A 22,727-nucleotide genomic window follows, 5' to 3' on the forward strand; every position below is an offset into this window, starting at 1 on the left:
GCAAGAGTACTGGAGTGGGGTGCCATTGCCTTCTCCGTTTACTCTCCCTAGAACGTAAGTTCCATGAGGGAAGGGGTTTTTGTCTGATCACCACTATATGCTCAGTCCTCCGAGCAGTGCTCTGCACGTAGCCGGCGTTTCATAAACATTTACGAAAGGAGGAATTGAGAGGCGAGAAAGGAGTAACGCAGGTCGGAGGAGACGAAGACGGAAAAGGGAAAAGGGAAGAACGAAACGGAAGAAGGAAAGAAGGAAGGCCCAGCCTCCACTCGGCTCTAGCGGGCAACCCACACCTCCCCCCCCGCCCCACCAGAGGACTACAACTCCCAGCAGGCCCCGGGCGCCTAGGGCCCGGCGAAGAGGCGCAGGCGGGGCCGGCCCGGCTCCAGTCAGCCCGGCTCCCGGCGTGCCTCACGTGACGGCGGCCGCCGCAGCGCCCGCCGGGACCTGTAGTCTGGGCCGCGGGTGGGGGTGGGGCTGGGCACGGAGACGGGCGGGGGCCGAGAGGGCGGGCGCAGGCCCCTCCCCCATCACTTCCTGCGGGGCTGCGGGCGCCGGGGCGGCTCTTCAGCGTTTGCGCCGGCGGCGGCCGTGTCTGGCTCGGCTCCCCGCCTCCCTCAGACCCCCGGCCCGGCGGCGCCCGCCTCCTTCGCGGCCACTCCGCCTCTCCCACCCGCCGTCCCTTCCTTCTGCCCCGGCCGCCTTCCTCCTTCCCCTCCTCGCCGCCGCCCAGGACCGCCGGCCGGGGGACGCGCCCGGGGCAGCAGCCAGGTGAGACGGCCGGGCCTGACGGGGCCGCGGGGGCCGGTGGGCCGCGCGCCTGGGGCTTAGGCCGCGGCGGGCCCGCGCGCTCTCGGCCTCTCTCCCCGCCCCCCGCGCCCGGGCCTCTCTCCCCCGCCCGCGGGGCCTTACCGGAGGAGGCGGGCTCTTCCGCGCCCCCCAGCCCCTGGGCGCCCGGCGCGGCCTGCACCCCGGGCGCCCCCCGCCACTCCGTCCCGCGCCGGGGGCCCAGGAAACAGGTGCCACGCCGCCTTGCCTCATTCCTTTCCCTCGCGCTGCGTTGCCGAAGTTATTCCCGGGGCCGGGGCGCGGGGGGGCCCGGGGGTCCCCCCGCTTCCAGTCCCTGGGGGTCCGGGGCACCCAGATCGCCTCAGCCGGGTGTGGAGCGAGATACGAGGTGTCCGACGTGGGGGTGGGGGGCAGATCCCAGCACTGTCCCCCTCTCTTCGGCAAGTCGCTGGAAGTCTTTTGTGTTTTGGTTTGTAAAAGGGGGCGAATGCCGTCCCTGCCTCCAAAGGCTGGTAGAGTTCAGTGAAACGGGGCGTGGGAAGCGCTTATCAGGGTGCCAGACCCACAGCGTGTCCCAATCCACCGCCTGCATAGTTTATTAGCGTGATATTAGGGTCTAACTTAATGGGACCAGAGTTGACCTACTTACCCGTTTTGGGTTTCCTTAGAGGCGGAAACGTTTCAGCTTTGTGCCCACCGCCAGCGCCGGGGCATTGTTTTGGGGTGGTCAGCATCTGAAAGGGGCGTCCGTTTCATGGGGACACTCTGTGAGCCGGCAGACTGTGAAAGAGAAGTGTTATTTCCATCTCCTCCGCTGAGTCAACTGCAGGATTTTCACCAGTTCCCTCAAGTCTGTGAGCAACCTGTCCTTTTTTTTTTCCTTTTCCCCTGCCCATCATGCGGCTTTTTGTTGTCATTCCATTTCTGGGAAAGTTTCATTGAGTTTAGCAAACCATTTTGGAGCGCTTGCTGTGTTTGTCAGGCTCTGGAGGGAGGGTGTCCGTGTCCGGAGCTGGAAAAATATCTTGCCTTTTCTTGACGCTTCATCTCTAACTTTTTTTTTTTTTTTTTCCTCACCGCAGCTTTGCTTTTAAGTTCCCTCCGTCCCCGCGGGCCGGCTTTGCTTTTAAGCCCTTGCCCCACCTCCGTGTTGCTTATGTGGACGTTTTCTTCTGTTCGGGCGAAGATGTGTGCTTCCGTCTGTTCTGCCTCTGTTCTCTGGCTGTGGGGACGTTTTTAAGGTCATTCTTGCCCTTCTCCTTGTCGCTTTCATCGTTTAGAGGGTGGTGGAAAAAGAGACCAGATTTTTGGTTGATTTTGGACTTTTCAGGAATCAGTGTGCTTACCAGAGGTAGATTGCAGTGCAGCTTGTTGAAGTCAAAACTAAACATACAGTGGGGTGGTGGGGGGAGCTGCAGTCATCCTGGCCACGGGTGGGATTTTTAGTTCTTAATTTCTGTTTCTTTTGTTGGTGGTGATTATTTGGAGCATAATTGCTTTCCAGCGGTTGTGTCAGTTTCTGCCGTACAACCTTCTGAATCAGCTGTATGTGTGCATGTATCCCTTCCCTCCTTAGCCTCCCTTCCAACAAGTGGGATTTTTCAAACAGCAGCTTGGTGTGAAGATACTGAGTTTCTTTTAATTTCGTTTTCAATTGTACAGTTGTCCCCTTCATTAAGGAAACTCAGTTTATGGGGGTTCTAATTTACGGAAGAGTGAGGAAGGTGTGTTTGCTCTGCTGACTGACCCTCATATCATAGGATTGTTGTAGGTAGTACATTTCCTTCTGAACTTAAACTCTTGATTTACACCCATGTCTCAGTAACACACCGGATGCAAAGTGGCCTCCCGGATTTTGACGTTTTCCTAGAATTTTCTGAAACCGTCTTAAATCCAAGAAATAGTTTAAAGTCTTTGTTTGGATGACTAAAAACAGGTATAAAGGCAATACAAAGTATGTCTTCTGCCGTATTCAAAATTGTAGTGTTAGGGAAATGACTTTAACTCTGCAGTTGATAATCTAATTAAAAAAAAAACATTTTTTTTTTGGAAAACATACAAAAGTCAAACAGTATAGAGAACCCCCGGATTGATCATTCACATTTGATAATTATTAACTCATAGCCAAGGTCAGTCTTGTTTCATGTAGTACCCCCTTCCCCAAACTGGATTATTTTGATATAAATCCTGAATGTCATACAATTTTACCAGATTGCCCCAGACTCTTAATCTGTTACAAGATTTACTTTTAGTGGAATCATAGTTCTCATTTTGTTTATTGGGCTTCTTATCTCTGTTTATACATGATTACTGTATATGGCGGGGGGAACTTAACCACCCTCAAAGACATATCCAAAATGCTGCCCTGCTTCTTTGTGTACAATAGCAACAGTTCTTGAACTATTAATGACTGTAATTGAAAAGCAGTCAGAAATACAGATATCCCTAATCTTGTTTTAGTGGAGGCCTACCTGTTAAACCACTTCAATGGAGAAAAGCTTTGTGTCAAAGTTACAGTACAGTTAATAATTCATTATGAAACCTCCAAAGTTTCTTTCCAGTAGTTGTGTAAATACACTGCTATCACCTTAGGTTAAGAATTAAGCAAAGGATATTTTATTTCAAAGCTGTTGTGAATTATTTTTTAAAGATGGCCACTCCCCACAATCTGCTGTATTTACACACCAATTTTATAAATAAGAATGAATTCACAGCATGAATATTCATGTTTCTCTTTCTCATCTATAAAGAGATCTCTCTTAGAATGGAGGTTGACAGGAATATTGTGTTTGTTACTGTTACTTTTGAAATTTCTGGTTAGGAACAGTTTTCAACTTGTAGACCTGTCACATCATTATTTTAATTGTTCAGATTTACTTTTGAGCTTAATCAGTTAATTTACTTGTTAGTTACTACAACCTGGGAGATAAGCAGGAATATGCCTGCCTCTTAAAATTAGGGAGGGGGGAAACCCAAGCATTTTGACATCTAAGAAAGGACACAAAATAGTTTATTTTTTAAAAATGCATAGTGCTTCCCAGTAGGAATTAAGTAAAACTTTTAAATATTTGGAATTGTTACCATTTGTTCAGACTAAAGTGCTCGCTTTTAAGATTGGGCCAGAAAGCCTATTTATATACAGATTATCTTAAGTTTAGAAACGAGCATGACTCATGGTACTTACCCCCTTCTCCAATTCTGAAGTCTAAGCCATTAACATTGTGGATATAATTATTAAACATGGGCTATAGCGGGCTGCTTTATCCAGAGTTTCTCCCCAATAAGACTTGACGATGGGCGGAGGCATAGAGTGGGGCTCAGCTTGTGGGGCAATTTTCTCTGATGTGCTTTGACTGGATGGAGTGAGAAAGTTAAATTCACCAGAAGAAAGATGAAACTTTCATAAAAAAGGTATCTTTCTGTAGGATGTCATATGTCAATACTAGAAGCCTAGTTTATGAATCTCCAAATTGGATTATATTTAATGTCCTACTTAGTAACAAAGAATTGCTCAATTTGGGGAAATATTAATTTCTCTCCCTCAAATGAGAGCTTTTGGAGTTGTTTTATTTCTCTCAGAATAGGATTTGGGGGCCTTCGAAATTATTTAGAGAACTTTTGTTCACTTATGTATGTATATGTATTATATATGTATGTTCATTGAATTGTGTAAAATTAATTTTTCAATCAGAAAAGATCACAAACTACTGTTGTTAAGTTATATTGGTGAGGATTCACCTAAAAAAAAGTTTAGAGAATTTTATAGCATAATTTTGTTTCACATTAGATCTATAACAGATTGATTCAGATTAACTTCTTGTGACAGAGACCTTTGTAGTTAAAATGCTTCTGGTGTAATTTTCTGCATGGGCTTTTCCTTAAATGCTTGGTTTTGACCAGGTTTTATTTATGCTGTTCCAAAAAATATGATTTATACATTTAACCATGAGAAGACATTTTCGTTGCTATGGTTATTTTTCCCTAACATTTTGTTATGAAATTTTTCACACATATAACAGAGTTTGAAGAATTTCAGTGTACACCTCTATATTTACCACCTACTTTCTACCATTATTTTACTATATTTGCTTTATCGCATGCCATTTCTGTCTGTCCATCTCTTTTAATCTGCTTTATTTTCAGTACATTTCCAAGTAAATTATAATATCAGCACACAGCATGATTTAACCAGAGTTCATCTTAAATTGAGACAGTCCTACAAGGTATTCCTTGATCCTGAAAGCCAAGAGCTTTGTTGACTTTTGTTTCCAAATTTTATTTTAGTTACAGAACTCTTTGCTTTATTTTTTGGCTGAACTGTGCAGCATGTGGAACTTCCCCGACCAGGGATTGAACCCGTGCCCTCTGCAGGAGAAACCCAGAATCTTAACCCCTGGACCACCAGGGAAGTCCCAGAACTTTGCTTTTTAAAGGGAATTGTTTTAAGAACTTTTTGCATGAAGATGTGCTTAGCCATGTATCAAGTATTATAAAGTTCGAGTAATGTTGATCAGATCCTTTCTTCTCACATAAGGAGATAATAAGATTATAAATATGCAGCTATGTTGATCTTAACAAATGCTGCCAGATGGATGGCTTGGATATATTTTGCTGACAGCTTCATGCTCTGAACTAAAAAATGCTCTGAACTATCAAAGATAATTATTTTAGTAAAATGGTAGAATGAGGAAATTACTGTCAATAGCTTGTTTATTTTAAATATGTACATTTCCATAGAAGTAGATACTGCTACTGCTAAGTCACTTCAGTCGTGTCCGACTCTGTGTGACCCCATAGACGGAAGCCCACCAGGCTCCCCCGTCCCTGGGATTCTCCAGGCAAGAACACTGGAGTGGGTTGCCATTTCCTTCTCCAATGTGTGAAAGTGAAAAGTGAAAGTGAAGTCGCTCAGTTGTGTCCCCGACCCTTAGCGACCCCACGGACTGCAGCCTACCAGGCTCCTCCATCCATGGGATTTTCTAGGCAAGAGTACTGGAGTGGCTTGCCATTGCCTTCTCCGAGAAGTAGATAAGGCTGATGTAAAGTGACTTGTGTCACCGGATAAATGGAGGTAGAAGCAAACTCTCTTCAGACTTAATTCTGTTTTCTGAAATAACACATGTTCAATTGTTAAAGGAGTATATTCAGGGGACTCCCTCAAAGTATATTTACTGAAAACAAAAGTAGGAAAATCTATCCAAGAATGTATTTGCTTTCAATTAAAAATTGGTCTTTAAATATTAAATCTGCAGCGCATCTGCTTCTGTTTAAACTGGAATCTAATTTGGAAAAGTGTGATGACTCTGTGAGTTTTTAACGGTAATGAAAGCAAAACAGAAAATTGTTTTATCCTATAATAGAGGTCATAATTATCCTAGAGGCCTTTTGAAATGTCTGCTGAACTACAAAGTCTAAGAAAACCTATTTAAGTGCCCTGGGGTCTTTTCCCAAAATGAAAGTGGTTGCTCATCAGATTGTCTGTCTACCTGAGGTACAGTTGGTTACCCAGTGAGTGTGGGTTGATTTTAATCAGCGTGTTCTCTACTTCCATTAAAAAAAATTTTTTTACAAGTGGTAAGTAACTAAGTTTATATTTATAGATTTTTTATGACTGAGGACAGGATCAGTGAATTTGCTGGATAATAATATTTGCTACTATTTATTGAGCTATTACCATGTGCCAGGTTAGGATTACAGGGTAGCAGTTACTTGATGCAGCAAAGGAATCTGAAAGGTCAGATTGAATTTATTTAATAATATAAAAGCTGCTGTTCATTGAGCTCTTCCTTTGTGCTAGATGTTGAAGTGGACACTTCAGTGTTGTATTTCTGATTCTTCTGAGCTGTCCTTCCAGTGAAGGGTCGTAATAGCTGAGGTACTGAGGTCTGTCTGGGAGGCCCAGTACTGGAGCGGGTCCTGAGCTCTTTCTACTGAGCAACACTGTCTCTAATTATTCTCAGGTGCTTTTTGTTTAGGATAATTGATTCTGCCTGTCAACAGTGCTTTCTTCCCAGTTCTCCTACCCACAGCAGTTAGGATGAATTTTATTCACTAAGGCTTTAGATCAATTTGGGGAAAAGTCTGGCTCAGTAATACTCAGTCTTTTAAATGAATGCTGTGTCATTTCCTTGAAGTAGCTTGGATTTACAGTTTCCTTTTATTTGTTGTGATAGATTGCTCCAGTCAACTTAAACTGTTAGGCTGATTCAAAGGTTGAGGGTAGGGCTTAGAAGTAAATGGGGAGGAGGAGGTTTCATTAGCCTTTCCCTAAATTATTGCTATAATTCCCTTTCATGAGGTTTATTATAAATGATTGATTTATAATCAATCTTCAGGGAACTGTTGATTAACTATGGACAAGATCGTTGCTAAGAAAACTAGTTTCTTTAGAGTCATGTTGTTCTGCTTTATTGGAAATGAGTTAACTAAGCCTCTAACTTTATAGGGCTATTGCCCTCTTTGGTTCCCAGCCATTTCTAACGTTCATTTCCTGGCTGATGGTACTCAGAATATTTAATGTAGCTTTCTGTTTGGTATTGGACTGCCTCTTAAACAGTTTATTTTTTACTTTCTTTGAATCAATGATTCCCTGAATGAGAAGCCTTTTTGGTTCTGCAGCTCTGCAGTCGTCATCTTTTATGGCTAGTCTTAAAAATCAGTGAAACTGAGTGTGCCTTTGGTTTGGGGGTTTTAGTGAGATGGTGTTTAAGTTTCCATTCTGTGTTTAATCTCAACCAAGGTGTTGTAAGTGTGTCTCATTAATCAGGAAAAGATGTTGGAAATAGGTGTTTTCTGGGAAGGCAGTGAGCAGATAATGCTTCTTAAGTGGTTACTGTATTAGCTTCTCTCAGGCAGGAGCTTTGGGATCTGCCTAGATTTTGTCTAATTCTCGCACATTTTTTCTTTTTTGAAGTCCGTGCTTTCTATAGATTAAAATTAACTGAGCATGAATTTTCTACCCTTGCAGATTCCATCCTGATACAAATAGGGCCACTGTCTACCATTGCCATTGTGATTTGGTACAAAATGCTAGGCGGTCCTTTCCTGTTAGCAGAGAATTTATATGTAATAATAAGTCTGATTATTCTTGGAGGCTTATGTTCTTTGTTGCACAATTTAACCTGCTCATTGAAGCTCCATGACACTTTACCTAGATGACAGTCAAATATGGTCAGGTAAATAAGTTTCCTTTTGGTTTGTAGTAGAATGAACCTTTAGAGTCTGGAACAGTTGGAGGATGACTGCTTCAGGGAACTATTTTTCCCTGTTAACTCAGAATTTATTAAACACCAAACAAAAAAGAATAAAGTAAAAAAATTTTTTTGGAGGGGATGAGGTGGTTTTTAAGTTTGCTGCAATCTTTTTTTGCCCTGTTACAAGGCATGTGAGAGCTTAGTTCCCCAACCAGGGATCAAATTCACATCCCCTGCAGTGGAAGTGTGGACTCTTAACCCCTGGACCCCCAGGAAAGTCCTATATATTTTTTTTCTTTCTCAAATAATGTATCTTAAACATAGTTTATTAGTAGTATAATGTTGGTTACTGTGTACCCTAAGAAAGTGATGTCTAACAGCTGACTTTGGTGTGATGTCATCGTTTACAAGCATTTCACCTACATTACCAGTTAATCCACCCAGGAATAATATGATTATGGTTTATTAATCATATGAAATTGGTGGCAGTAACCCTATTTAACATACTAAAAGGTTGAGCCTACAGAGTAAGTTGCTCAGGGTGATTCAGCTGAGCACCAAAGTTGGGACCCAGACTCAGATCCCTAGTCAAGAGCTTTCTTGGACACTCCTTCTGGGTCGGCCTGCCCTCAACGCCTTGAGGGTGCACTAGCCTTTGTTTACCAAATAAAATTCTGAGCTATAATCAAGCTGTTAAAAAAAAAAACGTTTTCTGTACCTCTCCCAAACAGCCATGTAATAGCTAGTTTGCCCTTATCCTGCATCAGTGTCTTGCAGCCAAGGTGCCTTTTATGTTTTGTTGTGTCTTCTTTAGTGATGAGGTAATGTGTATTACAAATGATGTTACTACTAATTAAAATGCTACTGTAAATTATTTACATAAATTTGTGTTGAGTTCCAGGTTGTTCCTATACGAATGTGGATTCTGGGAGGACAGGCACTTGTGTACTCCTCTCTCCCTAGTGCCCAGAATAGTGCCTACAATGTAGCAGATGTTCAGGAGTTACTTGTTGAGTGAATACAACAGTGAGTTTAATTCACTGTCTTGTATTCTAGTGTGTTTCTTGAGTGGGAAAGAAAGGGCGTTGGGCTTAACCTATAGTCTTCTCTGTTGCTTCTTGGAGTGAGTGCTATAAACATACACTGATAATAACTATGATGGCTTTGGAACTGGTTGGGGATTTAAATAAAAAGTTTGCTCATGGAAATGTGAATGTGTGTGTGAATCTCAGCTATCACTTATGTGTGTTGAGACATTTGAAATCCAAGTGGTTGTAGACTGCCCTTCCCCCACCCCCATTTTCCTTGCTGTTAAGTTGCTGGCAATTGTTTCTCACTATTTTCTGAATCTATTAATAGCAGCTGCTTTATTCCATTTAAATTTTTAAAAATTAATTAATTTATTTGGCTGTGCTACGTATTAGTTGCAGCATGCGGGACCTTTCGTTGAAATGTGTGAATTCTTAGTGGAGGCATGTGGAATCTAGTTCTCCAACCAGGGATCAAACCCAGCGCTCCTGCATTGGGAGCACGGAGTCCCAGCCACTGGACCACCAGGGAAATCCGCCATTTTAGTTTTTTAACTTAAGGTTTGGGCTGGAAAACCAAGCTTACCAAAAGCATTCAATATTTAGATGGGCTTGAATTGTGGTAAGCCCCCACTGATCAAAGGCACGGGCTCTATTAAATGGTCTTAGACATCTGTTTGGGCTGTGCACAGGCCTTTTCAGTTTCCATTCATGCTAGTCTTTGGGCAAGATTGTGGAACAGTAGGGTTCTATATTGGAAAATTGTTAGTGTAGTATACTATTTACAGAAAAAACTTGGGTTGTTAAAATACTGTAGAACGTTAGAATTCATGATTTTATTTCTGAAATTAGTTAGACAGCAAAGCTACTTTTTACTGCTTATTAATCACAGTAGCAGTGTGAAATTGAAATGAGCAACATTAAAATTATTTTACGTTGTAAGAATGCCAAAAGCATCTCAAGGTAAGGAATTCTATTTGTTACTGACTACTGGCCATTTAAAGAGAAGGAGCTGCTAGGTAAATGAGACTTGGGAGTTTGAGAGTTAAACTCTTATGTTACCTGAAATCAAGTTCTAAAGAATGATTATGATTTTAGATTTACTAGAGGTAATGTGTTTTTTCATATTTTGCAGTTTAATATAAGAATACTTGTGTACAGAGTGCCTTTTGTAAAATTTCCCATGTAATTGCGTTTGCATCATCAAGTGTATGGCAAGGACATTTATGCCCTAAAATATTTAACCAGTAGTTAAAAGAGAGGGGCTGCAAATTTAAAAATCAGACTTGTGTGGTTGGAAAGTATTTTTTGTCCAGATCCGTTTTTTCCTTTTTGGCCACACCATGCAGCTTGCAGGATCTTAGATCACCAGTGAGCAATCGATCGAGCCTGTGCCCTAGGCACTGAAACAGTGGCGTCCCAACTGCTGGACCGCCAGGGAGTTCCCTTGAGTTCCTTTTAAAAAATTAATTTCCGAGGTATTCATAGTTCGCGTAGCAGGAAGTAATTAAGACTTAAACAGGAAATTTCTATTGTCTCTTATGTTTGTGTCTGCAGAGTGCTTTGTACCCGGTTAGTTCCCAGGCAGTTGTGTCTTCTGGTAGATGCTACAGTGTGCTGCTGCAAGCCTTGACTTCATGCTTTCAGCAACTTCCCTTCTTGTACATTTTTAGTCTCCCCCAAACTTCAGCAATATATATCTTTGTTTTCAGAAAAAGATCGACTCTAGTAAAGTACCATGCTTTCTTATTTTCCAGGAGTTGCCTAACCACATAACCTCTCAGAACTGAACCAAAACGACATTGTTGCTGAAGCACTTGTTTTTAAGGTATGCATAATTTGGCTCTATAATTTCAGGTGTGTTCATAATCTATAATGTTTTTGAATTCTTCAGTGATTTATACGGCAAATGGCTTTTACTTATGGCTATAATATTAGAGAAACAGAAGAAACTTTATGCAGTTTGATTTCTTTTTACTTTTGGGATTTAATTCGAAAGTAAATACAGGGAAAATTGTTGAAATAATGTAAAACCTTCTAGCCAGCCCTACCATGTACTTTAAATGTAGAGACGTGAAAATTGACCACTGAAGTGGCATTAAACATAGCATCTTGGTCATAGAAACTTTATTTAGTTTGCCTTTGATTTAGAGATTTATTTAGAGATTTGCCTTTGATATTTGCTAAACTTGGTTTTCAAGCTGGTGGGAATAATTGAGCATCGTTTTCTATTGTGAATGAAAACAGGTTCCATTTCCCACTGGCTGCTTTTGATCATCTCAACCAAAAAAGGTTTACAGTAAGTGTGTTAAGAATTTTACAGTCCTTGATCAGGACACTGCAAAACACATTGCAAGCACTGACCCTGCTTTGTGCTCTGTAGCACTCTCCATCTAAGAGCTGGAGCTTTCATCACACCCTCTCTCTGAGGTGGTGATTAGTAGACAAGTGAGCCCTTGCTTTCCTTGGGAATGAGGAAATTGATGCAAAAGAAACTAAGTTATACAAAGCCCAGGGAAATGGATATATATGCACTCATCACACTGAATTTGTAAAATGTTTTTCAAAGAACTGAGTAACTGTTACTGTGCCTCAGGATTCCTTCAGGGTTGTAGCTTTCAGATGACAACAACTGAGGCTTTGTCAAAGAGCCTATATGTGGTGCTTTGGGCAAACTGAGGCAAGCAAGCAGTGGATTGCCAGGAGTTGGACATATAATTGCTGTCTGAGCTGGGAGTAGAACTGAAAGCTACAACTCAAAAGTTTGATCTGATTTAACATTGTTGGTTGCTGCTGCTGAGTCACTTCAGTCGTGTCCGACTCTGTGTGACTCCATAGATGGCAGCCCACTAGGCTCCCCTGTCCCTGGGATTCTCCAGGCAAGAACACTGGAGTGGGTTGCCATTTCCTTCTCCAATGCATGAAAGTGAAAAGTGAAAGTGAAGTTGCTCAGTCTTGTCCGACTCGTAGCGACCCCATGGACTGTAGCCCACCAGGCTCCTCTGTCCGTGGGATTTTCCAGGCAAGAGTACTGGAGTGGCTTGCCATTGCCTTCTCCGTGTTGGTTGCTACTTAGCAGTAAAAGGCTTCCCAGGTGGCTCAGTGGTAAAGAATCCACCTACCAATGCAGGAGACGTGTTTTCAATCCCTGGAGAAGGAAATGGCAACCCACTTCAGTATTCTTGCCTGGAAAATTACATGGTCAGAGAAGTCTGGTGGGTTGCAGTCTATGACGTTATAAAGGGTTGGACACAGCTGAGCACACACTTAGCAGCAAGGCTAGTTTCTTGGACACGTAGGTCTTGGTGCTGGCCTGCTTCGCCTGAAGATGATGGTGAGTGCTGTTGTGTTTCTAGGTAGATGGCACAGGGCTAGTCTACAGTTTCTCTTCTCTGAAAGGAAAAGCCAATTAATGGAGTTGAACCAAGCCCCTTATTCAAGATATGGTACACAATACTACTCTTAAAAATCTCCAGCGATCACAGATGGATATTCATTTTGATTTAAAAACATTTCCATTTTGGGAATGCCCTGGTGGTCCAGTGGTTAGAATTCCTTGCTTTCACCACTGAGGGTCCGGTTCAGTTGCAGGTCGGTGAATTATAGAAGATCCCACAAGTTGTGCTGCATAGCCAAAAAAACATACCAACCTCTCAAACCCACTTCCGTACTTATAAAAATAATGTATTTGTGTTATTTTTAAGAGTTTCTTCTAGAAGAAGGGAGATGGGGGGTGCTCTTGATAAGATTTCAAGCTTAGAAAAGAAAGATTTGCAACTTGCTAGGCTGCAAAAGAAAATCTTTTTTTTTTTTCACTTTAGCGTAGGGTATGGTGTGATAGCTTTTCTGTGATGAACAATTAATAATGAATTCTCTTTTAGGAAGTATTTCTTTAAATGGACTACCCAATGGTTACATTTGTGTGGAAAGAAAGTTGTCCATTGCCCACGTGGCATTGGGTCAACTGTGTGAGGGGGCTGCAGTCAGGCACTTGTGTTGGGTGCAAAGGTCTTGACCAGTCTGGTTTCCAGGCATTATTTTTGGCTCATTTTATTGTCTTGCAAGTGACTGTGCCTCAGCATGGCTGTTTGTCCTGTGTCTTCTGGGCACCAAGTACATTGAGGTCTCTTTGTTTTTTTTCCTCTTAAGTAGTTCAGTCATATTTCTTTTGAAGAACCTTTTATTACGGTGTGATTTAATATATGGGCCTGCTGTTGAACATTATTTGCTTGACGTTGACATTGTCTTTTTGGAAATGATTCTGTAGGATGATAGTGACTTTTGTGTTTCTGTGCTTCTGGTGCTCTGCCTACGGGTGTTTGGATAACCTTTGGAGTCAGTGAACTGCTGTTTTCAGGGGATAGGGGGTGAGGGATGCTGGTGGTGGGGAGGTGAAGGTAGGGTGAAGTGGTGCTTGGGGGATTGAGTTCACTTGCAGAAAACTGTATAACCTCATTGCAGTTAGAAAGATGTCTGGGAGAAGGATCTTGGAAGTAACCAGTTGGATGTAAGGAAATGATGTGGGTATTTTAGGTATATTTCAAGACTTTTATAGGAAAAGTGGTTTGTTCCTTAACTTTTTGTTGTTGTTGACAAAGTTTCCCTGAGAGTGAAGCCTCTGAGAAGCTGTAGAGAACAGATTAATAGATGTACAGTTGGTTGCTTAAAGAGCTCTTCTTGTGTCTTTGAGGAAAAGTTTAACAAGTAGTTTCTAGCACTTGAGAATGTACAGTCTGCCATAGTAGAGTTCACATGTAGTAGAGGCTTAAGAGATTTTGTTGAATAGTGAATAAATGTATCCTAAAATTGCTGGTGGTACTGCTAAAGTTCTGTCATGGTGAAGCACAGATCCTTCATATCTGTGTACCCGTACTATGTAAGATGTATTAAGTTGGCACAGAAGTAATTGTGGTTTTGGATAGTGAATTTTAAATCATTATAACTAGGCTCAAACACATCTTTATTACTCAAAAGTAGGGACCATTACAATCAACGTATTTTTGTCAATGAGAAATAAGTTAACTTATTCCTGTAGCATAAAAATCCTTGCCTCAGGATTCAACGAACTCCTGGAAAGCATTTTCTGCTGGTTGTGGAAGCGTTTTTCCCTGCAAAAAGTGGTTGAGATGCTTGAAGAAGTGCTAGTCGTTTGGTTGAGAGGTCAGCTGAATATGATGGAGGAGGCAAAACTTTGTAGCCCAGTTCGTTCAACTTTTGAAGTGTTATGCGACATGCGGTTGGATGGTGTGGAAAAGAATTGAGCCCTTTTTGTTGACCAATACCAGCTGCAGGCATTGCAGTTTTCAGTGCATCTCATCAATTTGCTGAGCATACTTCTCAGATGTAATGATTTCGCCAGGATTCAGAAAGCTGTAGTGGATCAGACAGGCAGCAGACCACCAAACAGTGACCATGACCTTTCTTTGGTGCAGCTTTGGTTTTGGGAAGTGCTTTGGAGCTTCTTCTCAGTCCAGCCACTGAGCTGGTCGTCGCCAGTTGTCATATAAAATCCACTTTTCATTGCATGTCACAATCTGATCGAGAATTGGTTTGTTGTTGGCATAGAGCAAGAGAAGATACTTCAGAATGATGATCTTTTTTTTTATTTCTGGTCAGCACACGAGGCACCCACTTACCGAGTTTTTTTACCCTTCCGATTTGCTTCAAATGCTGAATGGCTGTAGATGGTAGACGTTGAGTTCTTTGCAACCTCTTGTGTAGTTATAAGAGGATCGGCTTTGATGATTGGTCTCAGTTGATCATTGTCAACTTCTGATGGCCATCCACTACACTCATCTTCAAGGCTCTCATCTCTTTTGCAAAACTTCTTGAACCATCACTGCATTGTACGGTCATTAGCAGTTCCTGGGCCAAATGCGTTGTTGATGTTGTGAGTTGTCTCCACTGCTTTACAACTCATTTTGAACTTGAATTAAAAACTTGCTTGAATTTGCTGTTTGTCTAACATCATTTCCATAGTCTAAAGTACATATAAAATAAATAGCAAATAATCTCGTTAGCAAAAAAAAGTGAGAAATGTGCATTAAAATGATATATTAATACAATATAACCACATTTAAGGATGTATTTCCAGTATCAAATGGCAGAGTTCAACAGGGCAAAATTGCAATTACTTTTGCACCAACCTAATAATAAAGGCAAGAAGGGGAAATACTTAGTGCAGTGTTTGGGCTCTTAAAAGCTTATCCAGAATTGGGATGACTTTTTTGTTTCTTTTTCTTTCCTTCCTTCCTTTTTTTAAAAAACACATCTTGTTTGGAAACATCACTTATTACAAAGGAGAATGATGTGTTGATTGCACAAAAGTATGGACACTTTATTATGTTATGTGTTAATCCTGTTAAAAAATGGATATTAGAAATGATGTTTTCCCATAATTGCTGAAGTAGGTGTTTCATACTGTAGCAATTTAGCAGTCTGTTAGTTGAAAGGAATTAGTACTAAGCAGTACTGTAGGTGGTTCTGTAAACTGTTTCTAGAAGGATCTGCCTTTTTGTGTATTAAGTCACTCAGGCTGTGCACTCAGTATGGCCCAGTTTTGGTAGATTCATTGCTGGGGTAGGAATGTGCATTTTGTGCCCGATCACTTTTTAGCACATCATGTACAGTTTTTCAAAATGCTTTTATAATGTGTCCATATTCCCCTTACTGCAACCCATTAAAAAGTACTTGACACTTGTAAAGTGGAAATTGCCAGGTGAGATAGTTTTTTTATGAGATTTTTATGTCGCCAGGCCCAAGTTAGGATCTGGGGGCACTTGGAATTAGGAATCTTTTTAAATGAGGTACCCATGACTCTTGTCATCTCACCACTCACAATGTTGTAGTCCTTTATTTGCATTCCATAAATTTAGGATTTGAGAATAGAATTAAAATGGTTTCTTGAGTTGGTATCTCAAGCTCCTCAATTAGGGGAAAAAATCAGGAGATGAACGGTTCTCATCTGTGCTGGAGACAGGAGGCAGGGAAACAGCACAATGCAGGCTTCACGGTCAAAAATGTTTCCAATCTCAGGGAAAACTGGAGTCTTTGTGTTTTAAACTTTTCAAACTAATTTTCCTGTGTGTGAAATACCATTCTTTTGTAAGAAGACTCTAATAGAACATTTAAATCTCTTTTAAGTCCCTAATTTATCTGATGGAAAACAATGCTTAAAGACAAGTGTAAAGGAAAGTGTAAGTTTTCAATTAAGGATTTAATCTCCGGATGGTGTAGTGTTGAACAAAAGGTTCTTAATTTATGTAGAAAAAATATCTCTGAAATTCCGTGATTCCCCTGAATGCTTCTATGAACTATATAGATGGCAGTAGTGAAAAGCCTTATTTGTAGCTGCCTGACTTCTCTTAGGGGAAGAGCATCTGTTTGGGTAAAATACTAGCATCAGTATTTCAGAGCCTTTTGAGATGCAAAGGGGCTTTCTTTTCCTCTCTGAGAATATAAGCCCCTTCATACACTAGTAAGATTTTGCTCTGTGGATGCATATATATGTGCTGGAAATAGCACCCTTGCTCTGCTACCCACTGAATACCAGTGGGTTCTCCCATTCCCAGACGTGACGGCCAAATGATGTCTCCAGATACCGTCAGGTGTCCTTGGAGAGCAAAGTTGCCTCCTTAAAACTACTTCTTTAGATTCTCTTTTCAGGCTTAAAGACACATAGAAAAGTTAAATTAGTAAATGACTTAAAATGAGTACTGTGCTGAATCTTTATTGGTCATATTGCAAACTAAAAAATTATAAAATATAGAGCCTTATTGGGGTTTAAAATACTTTCTATCTGCAGTTTTGAACTGCTTATTTCAACCAGTTGTTTGAAAGATATAACTCCTTCAGGTGTACCTGAGGTTAGCATTTTTGGGGCAGTCTTAATATCCTGTTTGTTCCATTTCTCAACTTCCAGCAAACCTATGAATTTGTGTCTGTCACTGGAAATGCTGGCAGTGGGCCTGCCGTAGAGAACGCTAGCCAAACAATATCCCTTTGGGCCCCACCCTTTCTAAATTTAGTTCATTCAGTCTCAGACTCTCAAGAGCCACCCAGGGCAGAGTTGCCTTGCTCCTTCTGGGATGCAGGTAGACTCTGGAGTGAACGCTGTGCTTTTGGCTCATGTCTGGACCTGGGGTCCGTGGTTGGTGTTGTGAAGCTGTGAGCACAACTCTCAGTGGTTTTTGTTTTGCAGGGGAGGGTAGAAAAATGCCCTCAGGACAGAGTTGAGAGAGAGGGAGAGAATGAGTAAGAGCAGGAGGGGGAGATTGAGAGAGAAATGTTTATATTTTGGCAGCTGCTTGAACAGTGAAAGAAGGTCATAGCTGCCTTCTAAAAGGTTCTGGACTTGTTGCTTGACACTGGCAGCCTATCTACTAAGACCACTGCCCAGATCTTCAGTGCATCTCCCCTGCTATTTTGTTCTGATTTCAAAAGTAAACAGGGAACAATTGTAATTTCGGAGAATTTGTCATGTAAGGTAGTATTTATACCTGTTATTAACCAAAGTCATAGTTTAGCCAAGGTGCTTTTGTTTCTGATTTTTGCCTTATTTTGAGTTTTGTAGTCCTTTTTGCTCTCTGCAAAGGGCTTCCCTGGTGGCTTAGATGGTAAAGACTGCCTGCAGTGCGGGAGACCAGGATTCGATCCCTGGGTCAGGAAGATATCCTGGAGAAGGAAATGGCAACCCGCTCCAGTATTCTTGCCTGGAAAATCCCATGCACAGGAACCTGGCAGGCTGCAGTCCATGGGATCATAAAGAGTTGGACACGACTGAACGACTTTACTTTTTCACTTTGCTCTCCACAAGGGAGGGTATTCCAAGACTTCAAGTAACTTATCTGCTTTGGTCATTCATCTGGTTGTAGAGGTTTGGCTTTAATTAAAAATCATTTTGAGACTTAAAACTAACAAAAATTACTTTATAGTAGAACTTCTAATTTGTTAGTTTGCTGGTTTCTGCCTTTCTTGGCTTTTTCTTTTCTTTGTTGCTTAATGGTTATTTTTGAGTACTTTCGATTTGCTTAAACATTTTCGGCTTTTTGAACAATGGCCATGAAAATGAGCAGAACTGTCCTTATTTTTGACTTGTGAAGAAATTTAAATGTATTTAGAATTAGTACCTTTGGAACTTACAAGATACAGTAAACAATCTTCTCTGCTCCACACCCCACCCACTGCCCCCCCGGCCAAGCCACACTAGTAAAATCGTCAGCTTGAAATCTGTTCCTCTCTTCTGCATCTTCTCCACTTTTGCTTTTAATAATAAACATACTATAGAATGTTCTTTGCTATTCTGAGGATCCATGAGCATAGTTGTGGGTGCAACAGTTCTTGTTTGAAATCTAAAAAAATGAGACTATTATCAAACAAACCTCACAGGAGAACACAGAGATCTTGTATCATCATAAGGAAAAAGAAATGGGAAAAGTGAGGAATTCTTCTCTTTCTTCAGTCAATTTAAAGGAGAACTCCAAAGGTGCCATTCTGAGCACATGGCCTAAAAGTGGAAGCAGTGTTTACATTCACCAGTAATGGTGTTACAAACCCAGTTTACTTTCAGTTTCTTACCATTTTGAGCCCAGAATCCTTTACCATATCCCATATTCAGTGGAAAACCTCATGTTTTTAATTTGATTTTCTAATGTAGGCTATAGTTTATAATTCTTAATATTCAACAATAAGTATTATTATACCCTGCTGATTCTCTTTGTAAAATGAACATGCAGGGTATGTGGGTATTGTAAGTCATTTTAAAACACTGTGGGGAAAGAAAAAATACCACTATGAGAAATTCACAAAGCTAGTGAATCTTACTGTACATCAGTTACAGACTAAACGGGCTGTTTTCATACTTGAGTAGGTGACACCAGTTTTTGACAAGTACATATTGGCAATTACATATTGGCAATTACATATCTCTTCTATAATTTATCTTTTTATTTTCTTTCCCTTACAACTTTCAGGTAGAACTTTAGACTTCATAGCACTGAATTAACCTGCACTGAAAGCTGTTTACCTGCAGTTGTTCACTTTTGTTGAAAGTGACCATGTCTCAAGTTCAAGTGCAAGTTCAGAACCCATCTGCTGCTCTCTCAGGGAGCCAAATACTGAGCAAGAACCAGTCTCTTCTCTCACAGCCTTTGATGAGTATTCCTTCTACTGCTAGCTCTCTGCCCTCTGAAAATGCAGGTAGACCTATTCAAAACTCTGCTTTACCCTCTGCATCTATTACATCCACCAGTGCAGCTGCAGGTAAGCGTATGATCCAAGTGTCTTCTGTTTCAAATGTTTTCTTAGCCTGTTTTCTGACCCAATAAGTAGATTGCAGATACAGGGAGCTCTTGCACATTTACCTTCAAGAAGCAGGAGAAAGTATACCGCCCACACTTCGTTATACCATATATAAAACACAGTTGATGATATACTGGCTCGATGGAGGCCTTTTACAGACCATTTCAAAGTGTAAGGAAGAAAATTGGAAACCAAACTATAAAGCCTACTCTGTTATAAACTGGTAGCTGGCAGAAAAAAATTGAGCAATAAATACCATTTTGGATATTCAGTGTTATATGGGAAAATCCTGCTGTTAAAATGATTTCCCGGAACTGATTTGTAGGTGTAAGTGCCCTTTTTGGAGGTCTGTAAGATTTATCCCAAGCAAGGGGACAGCCAGATTTTGGGGTGCAAAAGAATGTGTTGGCATTTGCTAATTTTTATTTTGACTAAGTAAGTTTAAGTTGCCATCCAGAGGTAGTTGAGAAATCACAGTGAGGGCCAATTAGAAATTTAACAAAGCAGCAGAGATATTTAAAAAGGAAGCCCTCAAAATTGAATATTAGGAAAACAAAAATGAAATAAAAATATCCATGGATTGGAAAAGACTTGCAACTCCTGGGGAAATAACCCTTAAAAACAGTATTCTAAAAAAACAAACAATATTCTGCTCCCCAAATCTCCCCTCTCCTCTTCCCAAGTTGCAAAGCCAGTTAAAGGGGGTGTCAGCATAGGTGTCTCTATACTGGAGTCACCTTGTAATAACTCTTCGTAACCCTTAGTGCCTGACATTTCCCTTTCATTTCCTCCTCCATCCTCTCGTTGCCTTTACTTTGTGTCTCTCTTCTCAGAGCTTTAGCTTGTCCCGCTCTCAGCTGCACAGACTCTATCATGCTGCTACCTCTAGACGTCCTTGGACCAGCTCACCAGATGGTGTTCTTGACTTGTCAGAGTCCTCTAGAGGTTCAGTGTTCCCCGTGTTTGCCATTTGAATACCATCTTAATAGGAAATGGCACAGACTAGTTCAGGCCTCTGGGATTTAATTGCTTTCTCTTCTAATGTGTTCTTATATCCACATTTTGTTGACTTTATAAAACTCCCGCCCTCCAAGACCATTTTATTTTACTTACATAATTATTAAAGATAGGTAAAGTCTGAGGATGGCAGCCTGTGGAGATAAGATGAGAAGATACTCCAGGAGTGAGAAGTTAGCTATTTGGAAAAAGACAGTTGTTGTTTGAGAAATGGTATTGGCATATTGCATTTTGTGAAATAACGAACAGGGTACAGCTGACAACTATTGGAGTAACCAGTGTGTGTATGTGTCTCTGCTCAAAAGACCTCCTTGTTATTCCCTTGGTTATAATAGCAGTCATTCATCTGATTTCAGATCTTGCGTGCTTGCCATGGTTTAGTTATTCCTCTGACTTCTATTCTCTCTTTTGAAGACACATTCCCTCCTAGGTTACCTGACTTCGGCTGGTTCAGAAAAGATTCCAGCTGTGTCTTCAGATATGTGCCCTCAGTGTGGTTTGCAGTTTTGCCTCGCTGTTGCTCTAAATCATTGGACTTTGCGTTTGTTTTCCCTCTCTTCATACCCCTGGAGAGCCGCAGTCTCAAACACTGCTGGTTGACTTCGATGCTCTTACATTATTTTTCAGTTCCTTCTAACATGGCACACCCTAAAGAGAAAACCCCAATGTGTCTTGTGAATGAGTTAGCCCGTTTCAACAGGATTCAGCCTGAGTATGAGCTTTTGCGTGAGCAAGGCCCAGCTCACTGTAAGGTAAATATTGTCCATGCTGCTTGTGCATTTATAACCCAGTAGGAATGTTTTCTTTCTTTTCATGCAGTTGCAAGCAGTGCAGTGATTCAAAACACATACTGCTGAGGTTGTTTTAAAGAGATGCAGAAGTACAGATTTTGGGCGAGTCACTTCTTTTTTCCATCGTTGCAGAGTGGGTCAAACAAAAGAGATGCCTCTCTGGGGGATATTTGGCTTTTAAAACTTCAGTTAGCGTGTGGTGTTTAGGATTCTGAATCAAGACAAGTCCCAAGCACCTATGAATGGTTTCCTATGCGTTTCCCGGGCTCTGGGCCTCCTGGCTGCAGCCTCCGTCTGGCTCCTTTCCTGTTCGTTTGCACATGCGTAGGTACCTTATGTCTGGGCAGGGAGAGGAGGTGAATGGGAAATCAGTGTTGCCTCTTGTTCAGAATCAGATACAGGGTTCGAATGTGAGAGGTAGAAATTAACCTCCCTGTGAGTACATGGAATTATCTCTGATTTCAGGTACCCTTGTCACTCTCATCTTAGAGGGTGAAAGACTCACTATAATTTTAATTTTTACTATTTGTTATTCAGGAGTTCAGTCTTTTAAGCTTGCTTGATATCTGTGCTAATGTACCTCTTGGACCCTAAATGTTTGCGTATCTGGCTTTATCTTTTGCAACTACAGTATGAGAGATAAGGAATTAGGCCTATTTCTGATTCTAGCCTTGAAGTAAGATAATACAGTTTTATAAGGATGAGTTGTTTGTCTCTTTGTGCCTCAGTTTTCCTGATGTGCAAACCTGAAACCTTGAATGATACCAAGTTTCTCTTTCTTCTTGGACTAAAAGTAGCATCGACCACAATCATGAACAGGCCCCATAGGGTAGCGCGTTTTGGTTAGTTGCCTTTGGAGTCAGACAGATCTGGGTTGAATCTTAGCTTCTTACTAACTTGATGACCTTGTGCAGGTTACAACTTTTTTTGAAACTCCGTTTCCTCATCTGTAAAATGGAGATAATAATACCTACCAAATAGGTCTGTTGTGAGAATATATGTCAAAGGGTGGAGCGCAGTGTCTGGCACATAGTAAATGCTTGAGAAATGGTAGCTATTACAATTAAGCAATTATCCATTTAAGAAAAACAGAAATTTCCCACTCTCATGAAGGTAGTTTTAATATTATTCTAAAGCATAATTATATTTGAAATATTTCTTTACTTTTAGAAGGCAGTTAGCCAAAGTTTTTGGTAACTGTTCTGTTTCTTCTACAGGATTTTTTTTGCAGATCTTAACTTTGGGATTCCCTTTATTAACTGTTTTTGGTATTTTTGGAAATATGTATTTTCTCGCTTGAACTTTGGTACCTTTTAGGTAATTTGGCTGTGTGTTCAGTCTGTAGCTGCATTTTTTTTTTTTTTGCCTACAAGTTGTTCAAAGAGAAAAATTTATTCCCTCCTAAATAATTACTAGACTATTTAAAAAGTCAGAGGTCTGGTGTACTTTTAATTCTGTCTGAACCGAGATCTAACCTCACCACTGCCCCTCCACACAGAAGGCAGCAGCGCCGTTGGGACAGTCGTGGAGAAAGGCAAGACTGACCGTGAAATTAACTCTTCTGTCTATAGCGTTTTCCCCCTTTGATGTCTTTCCATGAAAGGATCACG

General features: G+C 41.1%; 1 protein-coding gene across 10 annotated transcripts in view; it reads left to right on the forward strand.

Annotated features, from left to right (window-relative positions):
* The first annotated feature begins 526 nt into the window (after positions 1–526).
* Positions 527–22,727, forward strand: part of STAU1 (staufen double-stranded RNA binding protein 1) — a 57,309-nt gene continuing 35,108 nt past the window's right edge. For 3 of the 10 annotated variants that reach the window (XR_016039097.1, XM_055438717.2, XM_055438748.2), the window contains exons 1-4: positions 632–771; positions 10,768–10,838; positions 18,982–19,270; positions 20,954–21,078. Coding sequence is in view for 5 of the 10 variants with exons in the window: in XM_055438717.2 (XP_055294692.1) it covers positions 19,066–19,270; positions 20,954–21,078 (330 nt within the window). In the remaining 5 variants the exon portion in view is untranslated. Of the gene's footprint in view, positions 772–8,883; positions 9,009–10,767; positions 10,839–18,981; positions 19,271–20,953; positions 21,079–22,727 lie in introns of those variants that run through there. The other 7 variants (XM_055438762.2, XM_055438775.2, XM_055438727.2 and 4 more) reach the window with 6 other exon arrangements.

Source organism: Moschus berezovskii, chromosome 15, assembly GCF_049115385.1.
Source record: "Moschus berezovskii isolate FMDL1 chromosome 15, NW_MosBer_1.0, whole genome shotgun sequence".
NCBI lineage: Eukaryota > Metazoa > Chordata > Mammalia > Artiodactyla > Moschidae > Moschus > Moschus berezovskii.